Below are 15434 nucleotides of genomic sequence, written 5' to 3' on the forward strand. Positions count from 1 at the left end.
GCCCACGAACTATGGCCCACACCAAGGAATAACCGTTGCCGAGGACAACTTCCTGCTCGGCAGCTTGTGAGACACCTGAGGAAAGACCAAGTGCATAAAAAAAAATAAAAAATAAAAAAATAAAAAAAAGTTCTGGACAGAACCAAGGCCTTGTATGGTCCTCGGACTCAAGCCTATGGGGAAACCAAGTACAAAAATATTTATTATTACGAGTTCTGGACAGAGCCAAGGCCTTGCATGGTCCTCGGACCCAAGCCAATGGGGAAATCAACTACTCGGATAAGAAAATGTTTGGATTTCATAAGGTGGGTTACTTGATAAAAGTGTCAGATCACATGACCCGCGGCTTAAACACCATAAAAGGTTAAGGACAACAAATTGTAAGGAATGTGGTGGAACGCCCCAGTATTCAATGGCCTAAGAGGGCTGTTCATTTAGTGGGTGGTATGTCTTCAAATGGTTATTCCTCACACGACATCAAGCCTTCGTTTCTCTCCTCGGCTAGTAGGGGGTAAGTATTACTTTTTACTGGTCTGCCTTATTGTGCCAAGCACTTCTATTAAAGTTATGGCCCCATCTTTTTATTATTAAGTATTTTGGTCTTAGTCGTCATTAATTTAGATGCGATATTATTGAGCCGAGCAGCACTTGCAAATTTATAAAAACAAAGAGACAGAATATGCGAAATGAAATGACAACAATTTTTTATTAATATGAAAAATTATTACAATGTACAAAAAGGGGCCTCAACAAGCCTATACAAAAGAGGGGCTGCCGAGGCAGCACTAACATCCGCAATACAGATAAGTAAACGGTGAAGAAGAAGGAAATAGTAAGGAAGAAATCAATGAAGAAGATGGAGGAGATGAATGAAGAAGATGGAGGACATGAGTAAGAGAAGGAGTAGAAGAAGAGGGGAAGAGATGAAAAGACAAAGAGAGGAGCAAAAGAGGGAAAAGAACAACACCAGGGCGGAGCTGGTGCTGGGAAGACTAGGAGAGGAAGGCGGGGGAAGGCACCAGTGAGCAAAGAGAGGGAGAAGCAGAAGCACTTAGCCTCTGCCTCAGCCCTGACTCCTAACACACTGGTGTCGTGTTAGGTATGCTCGTGAGGAGCCAGGTGGTGCTGACATTGGGTATTCTCGACTCAGTCACACCGAGAGTTTAACGTGACGAGCCCCTGCTTCTGATTTTGGCTGAAAGAGAGGCGGGACATATCTTAAGTCTGCGCCATCCTTGCCCTGACCGAGCCATTTCAAACTTTATCAGAACATGGTGTTTTGAGGAGGGGCATGGTTCCTTTATCATTCGTTATGGTAGACGTATAATGATATGGTGTATAACAATCGGGTTAAGCAAATGCTAAAAGAGGCTATGGGTTTCAGATCTCAGAAGGATGGAAAGGGGTCTGCACGAAAGTGATGACCTCCTGCTTGCCTTCTTATAAGAAGAGTAAAACGGGGGATATTAAATGCATTCAAATTTTTAAAAGAATCTAAAGAGAAAAGAGGTGTCCGTTCCACTTCCCCACCTTATCAGATGAGTCGCCGGACATAAATGAGTCTCGTAAAGGGGAGTCATTAAGGGCGCGTCTGGGACAACCAAGCGGCAGGAGTAGATCACGAGCAGATTAAAGGGAGTTCCTTGAAGACCGGCTAACTTCCTGGACAGGTGGAAAACCGTCCACATTAATGCGAGGCTGAACTAAATAAGCCATACTAAAGGCCCGGGTTTACCAAAACCCTCCTTTCCAACCCAGAAGTCGGATAACAGGGTTTTGAGGGGCTATTGTGGGGCCCAAATAATTTATGGGCCAGGCCCATTCGCCCTTAGAGAGTCCGAAAGCCGGAGCCAAGGAGAACTACGGCCCAAGCTCTACAATACAGAGCACCTAACAGTTTTGTGATGTAGCCGAGGATAACTCAGTCCTCGACAGATCCAAAACCCCACCAGAAGAAGAAGGGTAAAACTGGTATAGGGCCAAACTTAAAAGAGAATCAAGGAATATCCGGGACAGCTGCTCTCATTGCCATTTAATGCGCTGCCCCTGACAGAGCCGTACTCTCCAGCTTTATCAACCATCCCCAACAATTCCGGGATTGGACTGATGGGACAAATGTCAGTTTTGTAAAGATTGACCCTACACGTGGACGAAGGACAGCGAATGCATGCTAGTATAAAAGAAGAAGCAAATGAATCTGAGAGGGGGGGGGGCAATCTCCAAAAAAGAAAGACTCCATAAGGGGAAACACCCTAATAACATGTGCAGACCATAAAAGGACCCGCCGTCGGGTAACCTGGGAAGACCTTAATGGTCCTCGGACTAAGTCCGAGGAGCCCAATCACAGTGGACGCCACGCTTCACGGCTTAAATGGTCAAACCCAACTCTTTTCTTTTACTGGAACCCCTCTAAAATCGAGCCCGGAACATCGCCCCGTGACCAACGGCTAGCTTTTCAAGCCCACTCTCTACAAATCATATTGTGAGGGATCTTTCATGCGCGAGCCCAACATCCTTCTTGGGCCGCCAGAGAATTGTGTCCTTACAGTTTGTATCTCTAGTATTATTCTACAACTATATATTTTAGTATTAGGCATTTATTGTAATTGTGATTGTATATGGAATTATATATTTCACCATTTTTTATCAAAAAAATTTATTTCACTATTTAAAGAAAATATGTATACCAAGATTCTAATGGAGGGTTTAAATATTATGCTACATAAGGTTATATAGATAAAATAGAATTTCAATCTGACATCTTTTCTCTATAAAAAAATCCCTATGTTTTTTGTTCCATAATGATTGTTTTTTATTATCAAAGTAAAGTATCTAAAGTTATTAAGAAAATTCAACCATGTCAGCTAAAATTATAGTATTACGATGTGAATAAACATCATTCATCTACACCAATAAACCACTAACATGTTTCGTCAGTCTAACAAGATTTTGAATTATAGAATAAGTAATGCTACAACTACAAACTATCTTACAAAATTTTTACAAACTATTGATGTGGCAAATTATTACTAATTCTAATGTAGACTCACTACTAACATCACATTTTTACATAACAATAATTATTCAGAAAATGCTAAAGCCACATCAGCCGTTTTAAAAATATTGTAAAATAATTTGTATCTGTAACATTACTCTTATTGAATTACTCTTAAGGCATCTATAAGGATGTTTGCATTGGGAATCAAATGACCAAAAGAAGCAAAACACTCATTCTTCCAAAAATAACTTTATTTGGTACAATCCACTTCATTATACTTCCAAAAATAACTTTATTTTCTAAACAAAAGTAATTTACTAATAATATAAAACTAAAGACACAAAGAAATTCAAAGAGAGAAATATTATATCCATAATATTTTTACAATCCATTTTCTTATTCCTCCAAAAATAACTTTATTATCTAAATGAAAGTGATCTAATAATAAGACAACTTTTTTTTTTTGAGAATTAACAATACGATAAAAATAAATACAAAGATAAATTCAAAAAGAGAAATGATACATCCAAAATATTTTTACAACACTGTTGCAACAAATTCTAAGTTGTAGATTTTTATTAGTAGTCAAAAAAGTAATTTTAATTGTGAATTCAAATGAAAGATTATATAAAAATCCTATACATAAAATAATAATAGATAAAAAAAATGAAAAAAACTATAAATCAATTAAAAAAAATCCCCATAAAAATTAAGATATATGTTTTATATTTAAATTTTTTCCACTTGCTGTAAATAACTGTAGCAAAATTAAAGGTGTATAGGATTTTTTTGAGGATAAATATTAGCTTATAGAAATGAAATATAAATGATAGTATATTATAAAAGAGGAATTAGCTAGATATGCACTGGGCTCCCTCTCAAAAAAAAAAAACAAAAAAAAGATATGCATTGGGCTTCTGCTGGAAAGTCCTCTACTATTGGAGCCCAATAACTCGAACTAAAAAGTTAAAGAGAGAGAAACAAAGACCCTTTTTTTTTTTTTTTTTTTTTTTTTTTTTTTTTGGGTAGAAAAGAAACAAAGACCTTGATACTTTGATTGATTGAACACTTTAAAAACCCAAAACTCTCACGTTGTAAACGCTGTCTGTCTCCTCAAAGCTCTTTCCGATTTCTGCAGCAATTAATTTGTCCAATACTTTTGAGGTAACCAAAAAAAAACAAAAAAATTCATTTTTGTTTTCCGTGCTTTCTGTTTTCTGTGTTTTCTATGTGTTTCTCAATTTGGGCATAGTTGCTTTGTTTTGTATTAGGGTTTAGAATGAATCGGTAACAGTTACAGAACCCCTAGAGAAAATCGCAGTGTGTCCCAACTGATTTTCACTTTTTTTTTTTAATTCCTTAATTTTAGAATAAATAAATATTTACTCAAGCAAGTAAGTTAAGATTCTTTCTTTGAAGTTGCTTTTGGTTTTTATTTTTTATTTTTTATTTTTTTTACTTTTCTTTTCCTGCACTTTCTCAGCAACCAAACAGGTAATTTTGTGTTAAAATTGGTTTCTTGCAATTTATTTCATCTGGGTTATTTTTGTTGGGTGGGATTAATAGTATGCAAATAGTTTTTTTTAGCTTAAATTAAAGAAACGTAAGCTTTATTGTTTCAGCATCCAAACAGAGCTTTATTTGATTGTTTTTTTTATGGGGCATTGAATGGATTTTGATATTGGAACATTTTGCATTGAAAAATAGTCATTGATAATCAATATGACTTTGTCAGGGCTTTGGAGGAGGGTAGCAATGCCGAAGGGTTCTAAGAGCAAGTGTGGGTCGGCATCGCACCAGCTCTTGAAGGAGAAGGCGAAGAACAGGGTGAATGATCTTGAAGGGATGTTCACTGACCTCCAGTCTGCAAGGAAGGAGCGGCGATCTAATGACATTGCGGTTTTGGAGGAGCGAGTACATCAGATGTTGCGAGAGTGGAAATCTGAGCTCAATGATCCGTCCCCGGCTTCCTCTTTAGTTGTATGTAGCTTTTATCCTTTGGTAGAACTTGAATTTAGCATCGTCTTTGTGTGAAAAGGTTGTTATTGGTATATAAGTTTTTGTATGTGTATTGTCTAGAGTGGTAGTCTTGGATCATTTTCAGAGGAATTAGAACAGCTATTGCAACAGTGGGGCGAGGAAGATGATGCAACTAGTCCATTAAAAGAACTGGCACCATTGAAACGTGAAGTTGATCTTCAAAACTTTCATGACAGCGATTTAACAGCATTTCCAGAGGTTAGTTCTTTTTTTTTTTTTTGGAGTGAATTTGGAGTTCAGAGTGATATTTAAGCGATTGTGCAAGCAAATTCTTTGAATAATTATCCATGAACACAGCACTTCACCATCGTCTTGCTGAGGAAATTGCAGAAAAAGAAATTTGGACTTTGAATATTAGATTTATGTCATTTTGATGTTCAAAATAATATCCTCAGTTCAACAAGACCTTTTAATTTCTTTTCATGCTCGTTTTTTGGTTTGCTGACTCTTTTTTATTGGTAAGTTACACAAGCACTCTATGTGTCTTGAACCCATGACCTCACCCTCCACCTAGAAGTTACGTGGGGAGGAGGTGCCAGTTGAGCTAGACCTAGAACTTATAATGCTTCGCTAATTACAAAACATATTTCGGGAATGTTAGCAATTTGAATAATGGTAATATGAGAATCCCAACAAGTGGGAATGTTGGAGGTTTTATCTTATTTTTTATAAAATAACACTCGTACATGTATATATAATGCACATGGGTTATTTTATTAATATTCAAGATAAAAGCTGTAATACTTTATGGGAATGTTTTGATCTAATTGTAACAAATATATGAATGTTATATTCCCAGGAAATTGGAAGGAATACGACTAATAAATCAAATGCGAGAATCCTATGTTTTAAGGAATATGCTTTCAAGAATTTATGATTAAGGTTTTGTTGCAACATAACCCCCCACAAGGAAGCCTCTTGAAGGATTTCCCCTCTTATCATCATCTCATTTCTTATGTTCTGATCTCTCTCTCTCTCTCTAGGCATAAGACTTGCTGCCTTTCTTTCCCTTTGCAGGCCTTATCTTACTGTTTACATGTGTTGTAAATGATGACTTTTACTACCTCTATGGTGTCAAGTCATATAGCTTAGTCCGCACAACCCTTTGATTGAGATTCATGATACTCAAAGGCACTTTCTATGCAGCTCAGTTCTAGATTTACTATTCTTATTAATCATGTACGTACATTAATTATTAATTTCATGCAAAAATTGCTCAAGGGTCGGACTGTATCTAAACCACCCCTCCCAGGACCTCATTTAGAGAATGTTTAGAACGCAAGGACATGGAGGAGAAAAAGGGGGGGGGGGTGGGGTATAGTATATTCCACCTAAGTCAAAGGTTTGCATTACTTTAATATATTCATTTATTTGTGTTTCAATCCTTGAGAGCTTTTATTGGGTTCCATTTTTTTCATTTGTTAGTCTTTCAGCATATAAAGGGTATAATACTTAGACATGATAGATAACTGATGAGCTGAACACTTGGTCTTTGCCAGGATTGTTTTATTAATGAACAGCCCAAAGAAGATGGTTTTCAAGGTTTTGATCAATGCAAAGCCTCTGTTTCAAGTGTTCACAACAAGGTTGTTAATAACTCACAGTTTACAAATCAGTTGGATAGTCATCAGTTCAATATACTGCAGGACTTTGAGCAGATCACAGGGGTTAATAACTCAAATTTGAGTACTCAGTTGGAATGTCATCAGTTTGATTTACATCAAGACTTTGATTATGGGCTTCTCATTGGAGCCAATGACACTGAACAGTGTGAACAGGATACTATGCCCAACATTATGCCAAATATCTGCCCTCCACCATCTGCTTTCTTGGGACCAAAATGTGCTCTATGGGATTGTTTCAGGCCTGCTCAAGGATCTACATTGTGCCAAGACTATTGCAGTAGTGGTCATGCTGTTCTAGCATTAAATGAGGGTCTCCCTGGCATGACTCCAATTTTGCGACCTGGAGGCATTAGTTTGAAGGATGGTCCATTATTTTCTGCTCTTAGTGCTAAGACACATGGAAAGGAAGTGGGCATCCCTAAATGTGAAGGTGCTGCTAATACAAAATCTCCATGGAATGCTCCAGGTAAACCTATGTAGTTCCACTCTGTTCATTCATTTTATGTTTTCTTTTGGGCTTATCTTATTTACATACCAGTTGTTATCTTGCATATCCATTTTGCTGTATGCTTACTTATATTGAGATATGGCAGATGTAATGTGATGTGGTTCAGTTTCATTTGAGGAAGTTAATCTTTGCATGCTTAATTACATTGCATTTGGGTGATTCAGTATGATAGTAATGTTCTTTTAGTTTTACTAACTTGCTGTCTTCAATGTTGTAGAGCTATTCGATCTTGCTTTCCTTGAGGGTGAAACAATTAGGGAGTGGCTCTTTTTTGACAAGTCTAGAAGGGCATTTGAGAGTGGAAATAGAAAGCAGAGGTCATTGCCAGACTATAATGGACGTGGTTGGCATGAATCAAGGAAGCAGGTGATGAAGGAATATGGTGGGCAGAAGAGGTCCTATTACATGGATCCACAGCCTCTTAACTGTCGTGAATGGCATTTATATGAATATGAGATCAGCAACCATGATGCTTGTGCATTATATAGATTGGAACTCAAGCATGTTGATGAAAAGAAGAGTCCTAAAGGGAAATTGACAAACGATTCGCTGGCTGATCTGCAGAAGAAGATGGGAAGGCTCACTGCTGAAGGTTCTCCAGATAATGGACACCCCATTAAGAGCAGGACAAAGGTTAATAAAAGGCCTGATGCGGGAAATGCTAATTTTGCTCAAAATCAGACCACCTTGAACTCCGAATCACTGACTGATGGTTTAAGTGCTCCATGAAATAATCCATGACTGCTATGGTAAATATTTGACGAGTCTTGCCTGCATATGGAAACTAGTACATAAGATAGACGAGGTTGAATCAACTTTTCACTGTAGAAACTGGTGGAATTTCTGAACTGTGCTGACATATAAATGATAGTTTGTTTCTGGTGATCAACCGCATGAGCCCCCCTTTTGTTACCAGGGGACAATTCTGCTTGCTATATTACCTGTCCAGAGGTTCGTTTTGGATTTCCCTTTTTAAGCTGGTGGGTATAGTATAATTTCTGATTGACAGTTAACATATAGTCCTATGGACTTCTTCTACTTCCTATGAGTTTCTAAACCATGGGGTTGGTGCTAGTGAAGATTGCTAGAATTGTATAGGGGAAGGGAAATTGTTTCTGTATTTGCTTCCTCCCTGCATCTTGCTGGTTCATTTTGTAGGTGATGGGACACAAAATATTTAAGAGTATGTTCAGGAAATTTATTTTGCTGGCTGTACCATCTATGGGAGTCATACATGTATGCAAATCTTCTCTCTTATTAGAGAAATTAAACAGTCCTCATGGTGGACCATGTTATTTGTCCATCGTTCCAATAAAAGACTCCCAACTATTTAAAATTATTGAGTCAGTATTTAGTTTTTATTTAAAACTTCATAATTTTAAACAAGTGAAAGCTTTTTATTGGAATGGTGGACCACATCACTTGTCCACCATGAAGACCTTATAATTTCTCCTCTTGTTGAAATGATGTCTTAAATTGAACATTTCTTGTTCCAATTTTCTCTGGTGGCATCTTTGTTACGTTACTGATATAATTTATATTGAGTCAATATATTGTGTGCTTTGTTTTCTGGATTCATTATGAGTTCTATCGGTGAATTAAATGTATTTAATCCTGTTTCAAGAAGGGATTGAATACAATATTTTGTTTCACTTGGAAGTGACACTTATGAGTCATGTATCTATAATGAGTTGCCTTTTATTCTGGAACTCACATGTAATTGTTACGTTAGAGCAACCAAGTCTACACCACAGAGCTTGTCATCCCTTGTTAATATTGGCCTCCTAAGCAACTTTAAATATCTCCATGAAAACCTAGCGATGTTCATTGTAATTGTAGTATTGCAGTGTAAAACTTAAAAAGTTCTGAATGTAGCAGGAATTGCTAGCTTCATTTGAGATTTCCATTGGAAAAATGTGAACTAAATTGATTGTTTGCTTCATCCCCTCGCCCCATTCTTTTTTCTCCCCTTCTCATCATTGTCATACATCACAACTTGATCATATTCATATATGTCTGAATTAATTAAGCACATATTCAAATTTTGCTACTAATTGATTTCCTAGATAAGTGAATTTTGAAAATTAAATGACTGCTATGCTGGACCTTGACAATTGGCCAAGGTTGAGTGACCTTAATAGATTCATTACAATTTACAATCACTGTGACAGTTTTCACAAGACAAGGTTTCATCTCTCACCCCCACCCCCCACCCCCCCCCCCACAAAAAAAAAAAAAAAAAAAAAAAAAAAAAAAAAAAAAAAGAAGACAAAAGACAAAAGGGGGCCAAGTGACCCCAAAAGGCTTTTAGCAGCAACAACAATATTGAGAACACGTAAGTCTTTTACGTCATTCAAGCAGCAGATAGTTGCACCTGCACAACAAAGCACTGCTCTCTACGGATAGAAACACGAACCTTTCAAATGCCAAACAAGAAGTTGTCCATGATTTAATTGCACAACAGAGAACCACGCTATTCTGAGTTGTCGATAATTATGTGACAAGAATAGCTATACCTGGCAACAAACTCATAAATTATCCAACCAAATCTTGAAGATTCTAACAGAAATCGTCAATACAAGATGACTCTGAATCTTCGCTGCTCAAGAGGTCTCTGTGTCTGGCATGATTGGCTTTGACCTCCCTCCCAACCTCACTCTCAACCTCCATCACTATACTCACTCGTTACATACGTTTCCTTTGTGAACAAACCATCTTCTCCTTTCTCAATTTCCACCCCCAACCTTCAAATTTTACATAGAGAATGAAGTATCATGATTTATGTATTAAAGCAGAAAAATAGATAAAATTTTATTTAAATCGGTTTTTATTTTATCTTGAGTAGAGTAATAATTGGTGAAGGAAAGTTAAAATATTTTCAAATTTGATTTTGGTATTGAGAGAGAGATTATTTGGTGTGTGGCCATATGAGAAAGTAGATGACTAATGTTGACAATGTACCATGTGAGAAAGAGACACATAAAATAGAAATAAAAAATTTGAAATCAAATTGTTATGGGAAATTGATCGTTAATGATAATTTGGTACACTTAAATTTTTTATATAATTTACGATTTCAAATGAATTGGATTTTTATTATCTCATAATTTTTGGGACATCCTTGAGAGGAGGGAGCTCATCTTTTGTTTTTTGTTTTTTTAAAAAATAATGATTAATTTGAAATTTTTTACCAGCATAAGTGGTCTTGCCCAAGGGTCACCCTTAGCTTGAGAGAGAGAGAGAGAGAGAGAGAGAGGCAATGGCCGTGAATGACTCAATACACCCAAGGCTTTTGTGTAAAAAATTCTAATTTGGAAAAGTCCTCAAATCTCTCTCTCTCTCTCTCTCTCTCTCTCTCTCTCATATATTTGATAAGCTTTTTTTAACTGAAGTCTAGAAAAACACATAATAATTTCTATCACACCACACTGAATTTCCCATAAAATTATATTTTGTTTTAAGTCTATATCTCAACCTCTCACAACACATGAGATTCACACATTTATAAGTCCCACGAGTTGTGAGATGTTAGATATACACCCGAAACATGATATACTCATTCCAAAACCACCTCTATTTTCCTGGGAAAACCCATTAGTATAATTCAATAGTTAGCTAGAACTTGAGAGTAGGTTTCCATATGTGATCGAAAAATTATCTAGCTTTTCTCTTATTTCCCTAATAATGGTAATAGTTACACACTGGTTACACACTGTATGTATGGAACACACGATGCTATGTCAACTAAAATTATGAAATTGTATTTGTAAAATACAATTGGAATTAAAATTGCGAAATCAAGTTTTGAAAACATATATGAACCCTCCAAATACCACGCAACACGTTATTCATGATCCAACATCTTGATAAAGAACCATGTTATTTTAGAGTTAACAAACTTTTACGACAAGAATAGCCATACTTGGCTAGAAACTCATAAATTATCCAACCAAATCTTTAAGATTCTGAGAGAAATCATCAATATAAGATGACTCTAAATCTTCACTGCTCAAGAACTCTTGGAGTTTGGCATGATTGGCTCTGACCTCCCTCCCTACCTCACTGTCAACCTCCATCACAATCTTCACTGCCTTACAGACGCTTTCTTTTGTGAACAAACCATCTTCTTCACCTTTCTCAACTTCCACTCCAACCTTCAAAATGTTGCTCATCATCCTTGCATTGAAAAACTGGTCACATATATGCGGTAACAATACCAGCTGACACTTGTTCATCAAAGCTTCGAATAAAGAACCTAACCCACAGTGTGTGATGAAACACCCTATTGATGGGTGCTCTAAAATCTGTAGTTGTTGAACCCATCCACCATGTACTATCCCTCTTCCTTGAACCCTATCTTCAAACCCTTCTGGAAATGCTTCTTCAATAGACTCAGCCCCGCATGGCGGTTTAAGTGCTGCGAGAAATGGCCAGCCCGAAAGTTCCAACCCCAACACCAATTCCTGGAATTGATCTTTGTTTAAGAAGCACTCACTTCCAAATGCACAGTATATTACTGATCCGGCCTCAAATCTTCCTAGCCACTCAATCCATTTTTCTTCTAAACTAGTAGAAGTAGCTGACTTCGGTATGACTGGTCCTGCAAGAAATACAGGCTTCCCAAAATGGCTTTCAAGATTGTCAATATAAGGTCCCTCAATTTCTCTACATGTCCTGAATCCTAGTGCGTCACATTGAGTTACGCTTGCGAACAGGCGATCAGCTAAAAGGACATCGCTACCGAAGTTCAGAGTCTTTAATGCAGCCAAGGCTCGTTCTTCATGGACATGGAGTTTGATGGATGATGAAGACAATACTGGAAAACTAGACCCAGGCTGCTGCATATTGTCAACATGTGCAGTACTGGAACAATATACTGTAAGTGGAGAGACAATGGCGTAGAGAATTGACCTGATACCTAGGCTGCGGACCAATTTTGGTATCCAATGGGCAAAATCAAAGAAGACAATGTCCGGTTTAAGTTCACGAAGAAGAAGCTCAATATTACTCTCAGATCGATCCATGGCAGTCATAATGAGTGGTTGCAAATGGACAGGCACATCGGAAGTGGTCTCAGCACCAAGAGGGAGACCATCTACATGGGGAACAATTATGGGGACAAAGGTGATGAGATCCGGGTAGAGGTTTAGAGTCTGTAATTTTGATTGTGTTTTTGTGGGAATCAGGAAGGAGATTCTATGGCCTCTCTGGGCTAGTTTGTTTGAAAGGTGGAGATACGAGGTAAGGTGACCAAGAGCAAACCAGGGGTACATTAACAAGTGCAATGATGTTGCACCCATATCTTTCTAATTCTCTGAGTCAATTAATCCGGGCTGCAAGAGCTGAAGCTAAAATAACTAGCAACAACAAAAACAAAAACAAAACCGTAGAGAAAAATAATTAGCATATGGTAGGAGAAGTAATGAGTGAGGAGTTAAGGGAATACTACGTAACGGTAAGTTAAGATTCAGCAAAAAAGAACAACAATAATAATATTAATACGACAATGGTCACAAACTTGCTAGATGCACATTTACAGTATACATACAGCCACGTGAGCTGAAATCATATTTTGAGAAAAAGATTTCAATTAAAATTGTAAATGAATAACAAATCATATTTTGAAAACATGATTTCAATTGAAATTGTAAAATCGTGTCACTTACATGTGGTGTGGGAGTTGGAAATGGAAAAGTGGGTTAACAGGAAGGTTTAGAGTTCACAAAGATCCAAACTTGTTTGTTTATTCACCAAAGAATCATATTATTTTATGACAATTCCCTGGTCATCCCCTTTTCATTTTGGTGGTTAGATCACAGATCTCAAACCAACTGCCTAATTCCCTGTTCATCCCCTTTTCATTTTGGTTGTTAGATCACAGTTCTCAAACCATTGTCTAACTGAAGCTATTAACAAGAAAAACAATAATTATGATATTCTTCTTCTGCAAGAAAATATAGTATGATTTTGCATTTCCAGTAAGTTCCTTTCCAGAAAAAGTTAATCTCTTCCATCCCCCTCTAGAGCAGTATGTTAATACTTGCCTCTTTTCTTTTCTTTTCTTTTTTTTCTTTTTTTTAAAGTAAAAAGTAATACTTATTAGAACATATACAAAAATAATAATAAGTGTTTTAAACTGGGTTTATAATATATTACATAATCAGAGTACAACTACAAAACAGCCTAACTTTTATAGTTGTAAACCGGGGTTATAAACAGCGGACACTAGACACACACAACTAATGTGGAATAAACATCCCTATTATTTTTTTTTTTGAGTAAAAAGTAATACTTATTAGAACATACATGAAAATAATAATAAGTATTTTAAACTGGGTTTATAATACATTACATAATCAGAGTACAACTACAAAAGTGTTAATACTTGCCTTGGTTTGTCATTCCTAGGCCAGTTTTCTAATCAGCTTGTCCTAAAGTCTCAAAAAATAAAATTTAGTTTTTTTTTTTTTAATAGGAAAATTTTAGTTAGTATTTGATTATAAGGTTGTCTCTCGTGTTTTTCATGACAGGTTATTTGATTTTTTTTGGTCCTTTGTCGTTGAACTAGAGCTTTTATATATGAATTATTGTTGTCATGTAGACGTGTAATAACTTAATATTTATGATAGGAATACCTTCTTTTTTTTAATAATGTCCTCTCCCATTTGCTTCTTATCCATTATGAATGGATTTTTATTTATTTTTTATAATACAATAGTCACAATGGGTGGAAGAATTTGAATTCTGAATATCAAGGACACTTTGCATGACAATAAATAATGATGGAGAGAGAAATTTTCACATAAAATAACTACGGATAACTTTTCTTTAAAAATAATTAGATAAAATATTATCAAGGTATTTGTTCTAATTGCTAGCGACAATTCTATATGTATAAAAACAATTTTTTGAAAGCTTTATTTTTCCTTATTTAAGTTCGTTAATGCATTCTTGAGAAAAACTTCTTTATGAAACCAGTTTTATCATTTTAATTGTTCAAGTTACACCAATTTGTTAAGTTATAGTCAGGGGTGGCCCAACATAATTTGGGGCCTAAGGCGAAAAATTTATGCAGGGCCTTTAATAGATAAATATTAATTAAACAAAATTATTTAATACTAATCAAATTAAGGTTAATTTGATACATTTAATAAATAAATAATATCAGCTAAACTGATGTTAATTTTATATAGAGAATTGAATATCATAGTTGAATTATAAATATTAATAAAAAGAAATAAAAATATATTGCGATTGGAAAAGATATTTTATTTTGGATATAAGACGATGCATAATTAAATAAAGTTGTAATCTAATTTTTAATTTTATATTTTGATTTTAAGAGAGAGAGAGATATATATATATATATATATATATTATTTGGTGTATGGTTTTGTAGGATATTAGTTTACAAAAATCAAAGTCTCAAACTATTAGGGGAAATTAATCTATAATTGATAATTTAACACATTTATAACATCTTTTTGAAATATTTTAGGGTTTCAATTGAGTTAAGGTTGTCTCGTACTTTGAAAGTCTTAATAGAAATGAAAAAGAAAAATGCGCTAATTAAAAGTACTATAAAATGTTCAAAATATAATGTGATATTGTTTCTCATTGATGAATTTCATCAATTTAACTAATAAATGTTTATATCACATTTTTTGTGATTAATAACATGGCAATTTGTAAGCTAATAGTAAAATTTGTACATCACTAATAAAAAAAATGTACAACCTTTAGAATATATATATAATTTTATAAAAATTTGGGTCTTTAACTATAAAAAATGGGGTCTTTTTTTCCAAGAAAAATTTTGTTTTTTAGTGGGGCCTTAGGCCTAGGCCTAACTTGCCTAGGCCTTGAGCCGGCCCTGGTTATAGTTTCTTATGTGGGACAACCTTACATGGTTTACGATTTTGAATTTGATTCTATCTTTCGTCAGGCAAAAGCATGGATTCCAACTTTTTATAAGGTTTGAATGTTGATAGCTGCTAGCCTATGTAGAATTTTAAGTTATTTTGACTTCATCAATTGAGGGCAAGAGAGCTTGAGGGAGAAAGAGAGATTCTAAAAGATGAAAAAGATTTTTTTTTTTTTTTAAACCCACTAAAAGGCCATATCATCTATATCTATATTATATCTAAAAGCTGAAGCGTAGTATTTATTGTTGCTACACTCTTGTTGAGCCACATCAACAGTCACATCATCGGCCACATCATCCACCCATTTCCGACATTCTCTTTTTTTTTGGGAAAAAATC

The 15434-nt window shown here is 35.5% G+C and overlaps 2 protein-coding genes across 2 annotated transcripts; one reads left to right on the forward strand and one right to left on the reverse strand.

Annotated features, from left to right (window-relative positions):
- Positions 1-4021: 4021 nt before the first annotated feature.
- Positions 4022-8510, forward strand: LOC115957318 (transcription factor VOZ1-like). Its single transcript, XM_031075539.1, has 5 exons — positions 4022-4162; positions 4734-4978; positions 5078-5236; positions 6538-7129; positions 7389-8510. The coding sequence occupies exons 2-5, from the start codon at positions 4754-4756 to the stop codon at positions 7898-7900; spliced, it is 1488 nt and encodes a 495-aa protein (XP_030931399.1). The 5' UTR covers positions 4022-4162; positions 4734-4753; the 3' UTR covers positions 7901-8510.
- Positions 8511-10814: 2304 nt separating this feature from the next.
- Positions 10815-12945, reverse strand: LOC115955095 (anthocyanidin 3-O-glucoside 2''-O-glucosyltransferase-like). The gene is made up of 2 exons (XM_031073147.1): positions 12838-12945; positions 10815-12528 (listed from the first exon to the last, which is right to left on the reverse strand). Exon 2 carries the CDS (start codon positions 12469-12471, stop codon positions 11113-11115), a length of 1359 nt encoding a protein of 452 aa, XP_030929007.1. The 5' UTR covers positions 12472-12528; positions 12838-12945; the 3' UTR covers positions 10815-11112.
- Positions 12946-15434: the final 2489 nt, after the last annotated feature.

This window comes from Quercus lobata, chromosome 8 (assembly GCF_001633185.2).
Source record: "Quercus lobata isolate SW786 chromosome 8, ValleyOak3.0 Primary Assembly, whole genome shotgun sequence".
In the NCBI taxonomy this organism is placed as follows: Eukaryota; Viridiplantae; Streptophyta; class Magnoliopsida; order Fagales; family Fagaceae; genus Quercus; species Quercus lobata.

Coding starts and splice junctions, on each gene's coding strand:
- LOC115957318 (XM_031075539.1), top strand. CDS start 4,754: ATGCCGAAGGGTTCTAAGAGCAAGTGTGGGTCGGCATCGCACCAGCTC. Junction 4,979..5,077: donor CCCCGGCTTCCTCTTTAGTT/GTATGTAGCTTT, acceptor TGTATTGTCTAG/AGTGGTAGTCTTGGATCATT. Junction 7,130..7,388: donor ATCTCCATGGAATGCTCCAG/GTAAACCTATGT, acceptor TCAATGTTGTAG/AGCTATTCGATCTTGCTTTC.
- LOC115955095 (XM_031073147.1), bottom strand. CDS start 12,471: ATGGGTGCAACATCATTGCACTTGTTAATGTACCCCTGGTTTGCTCTT.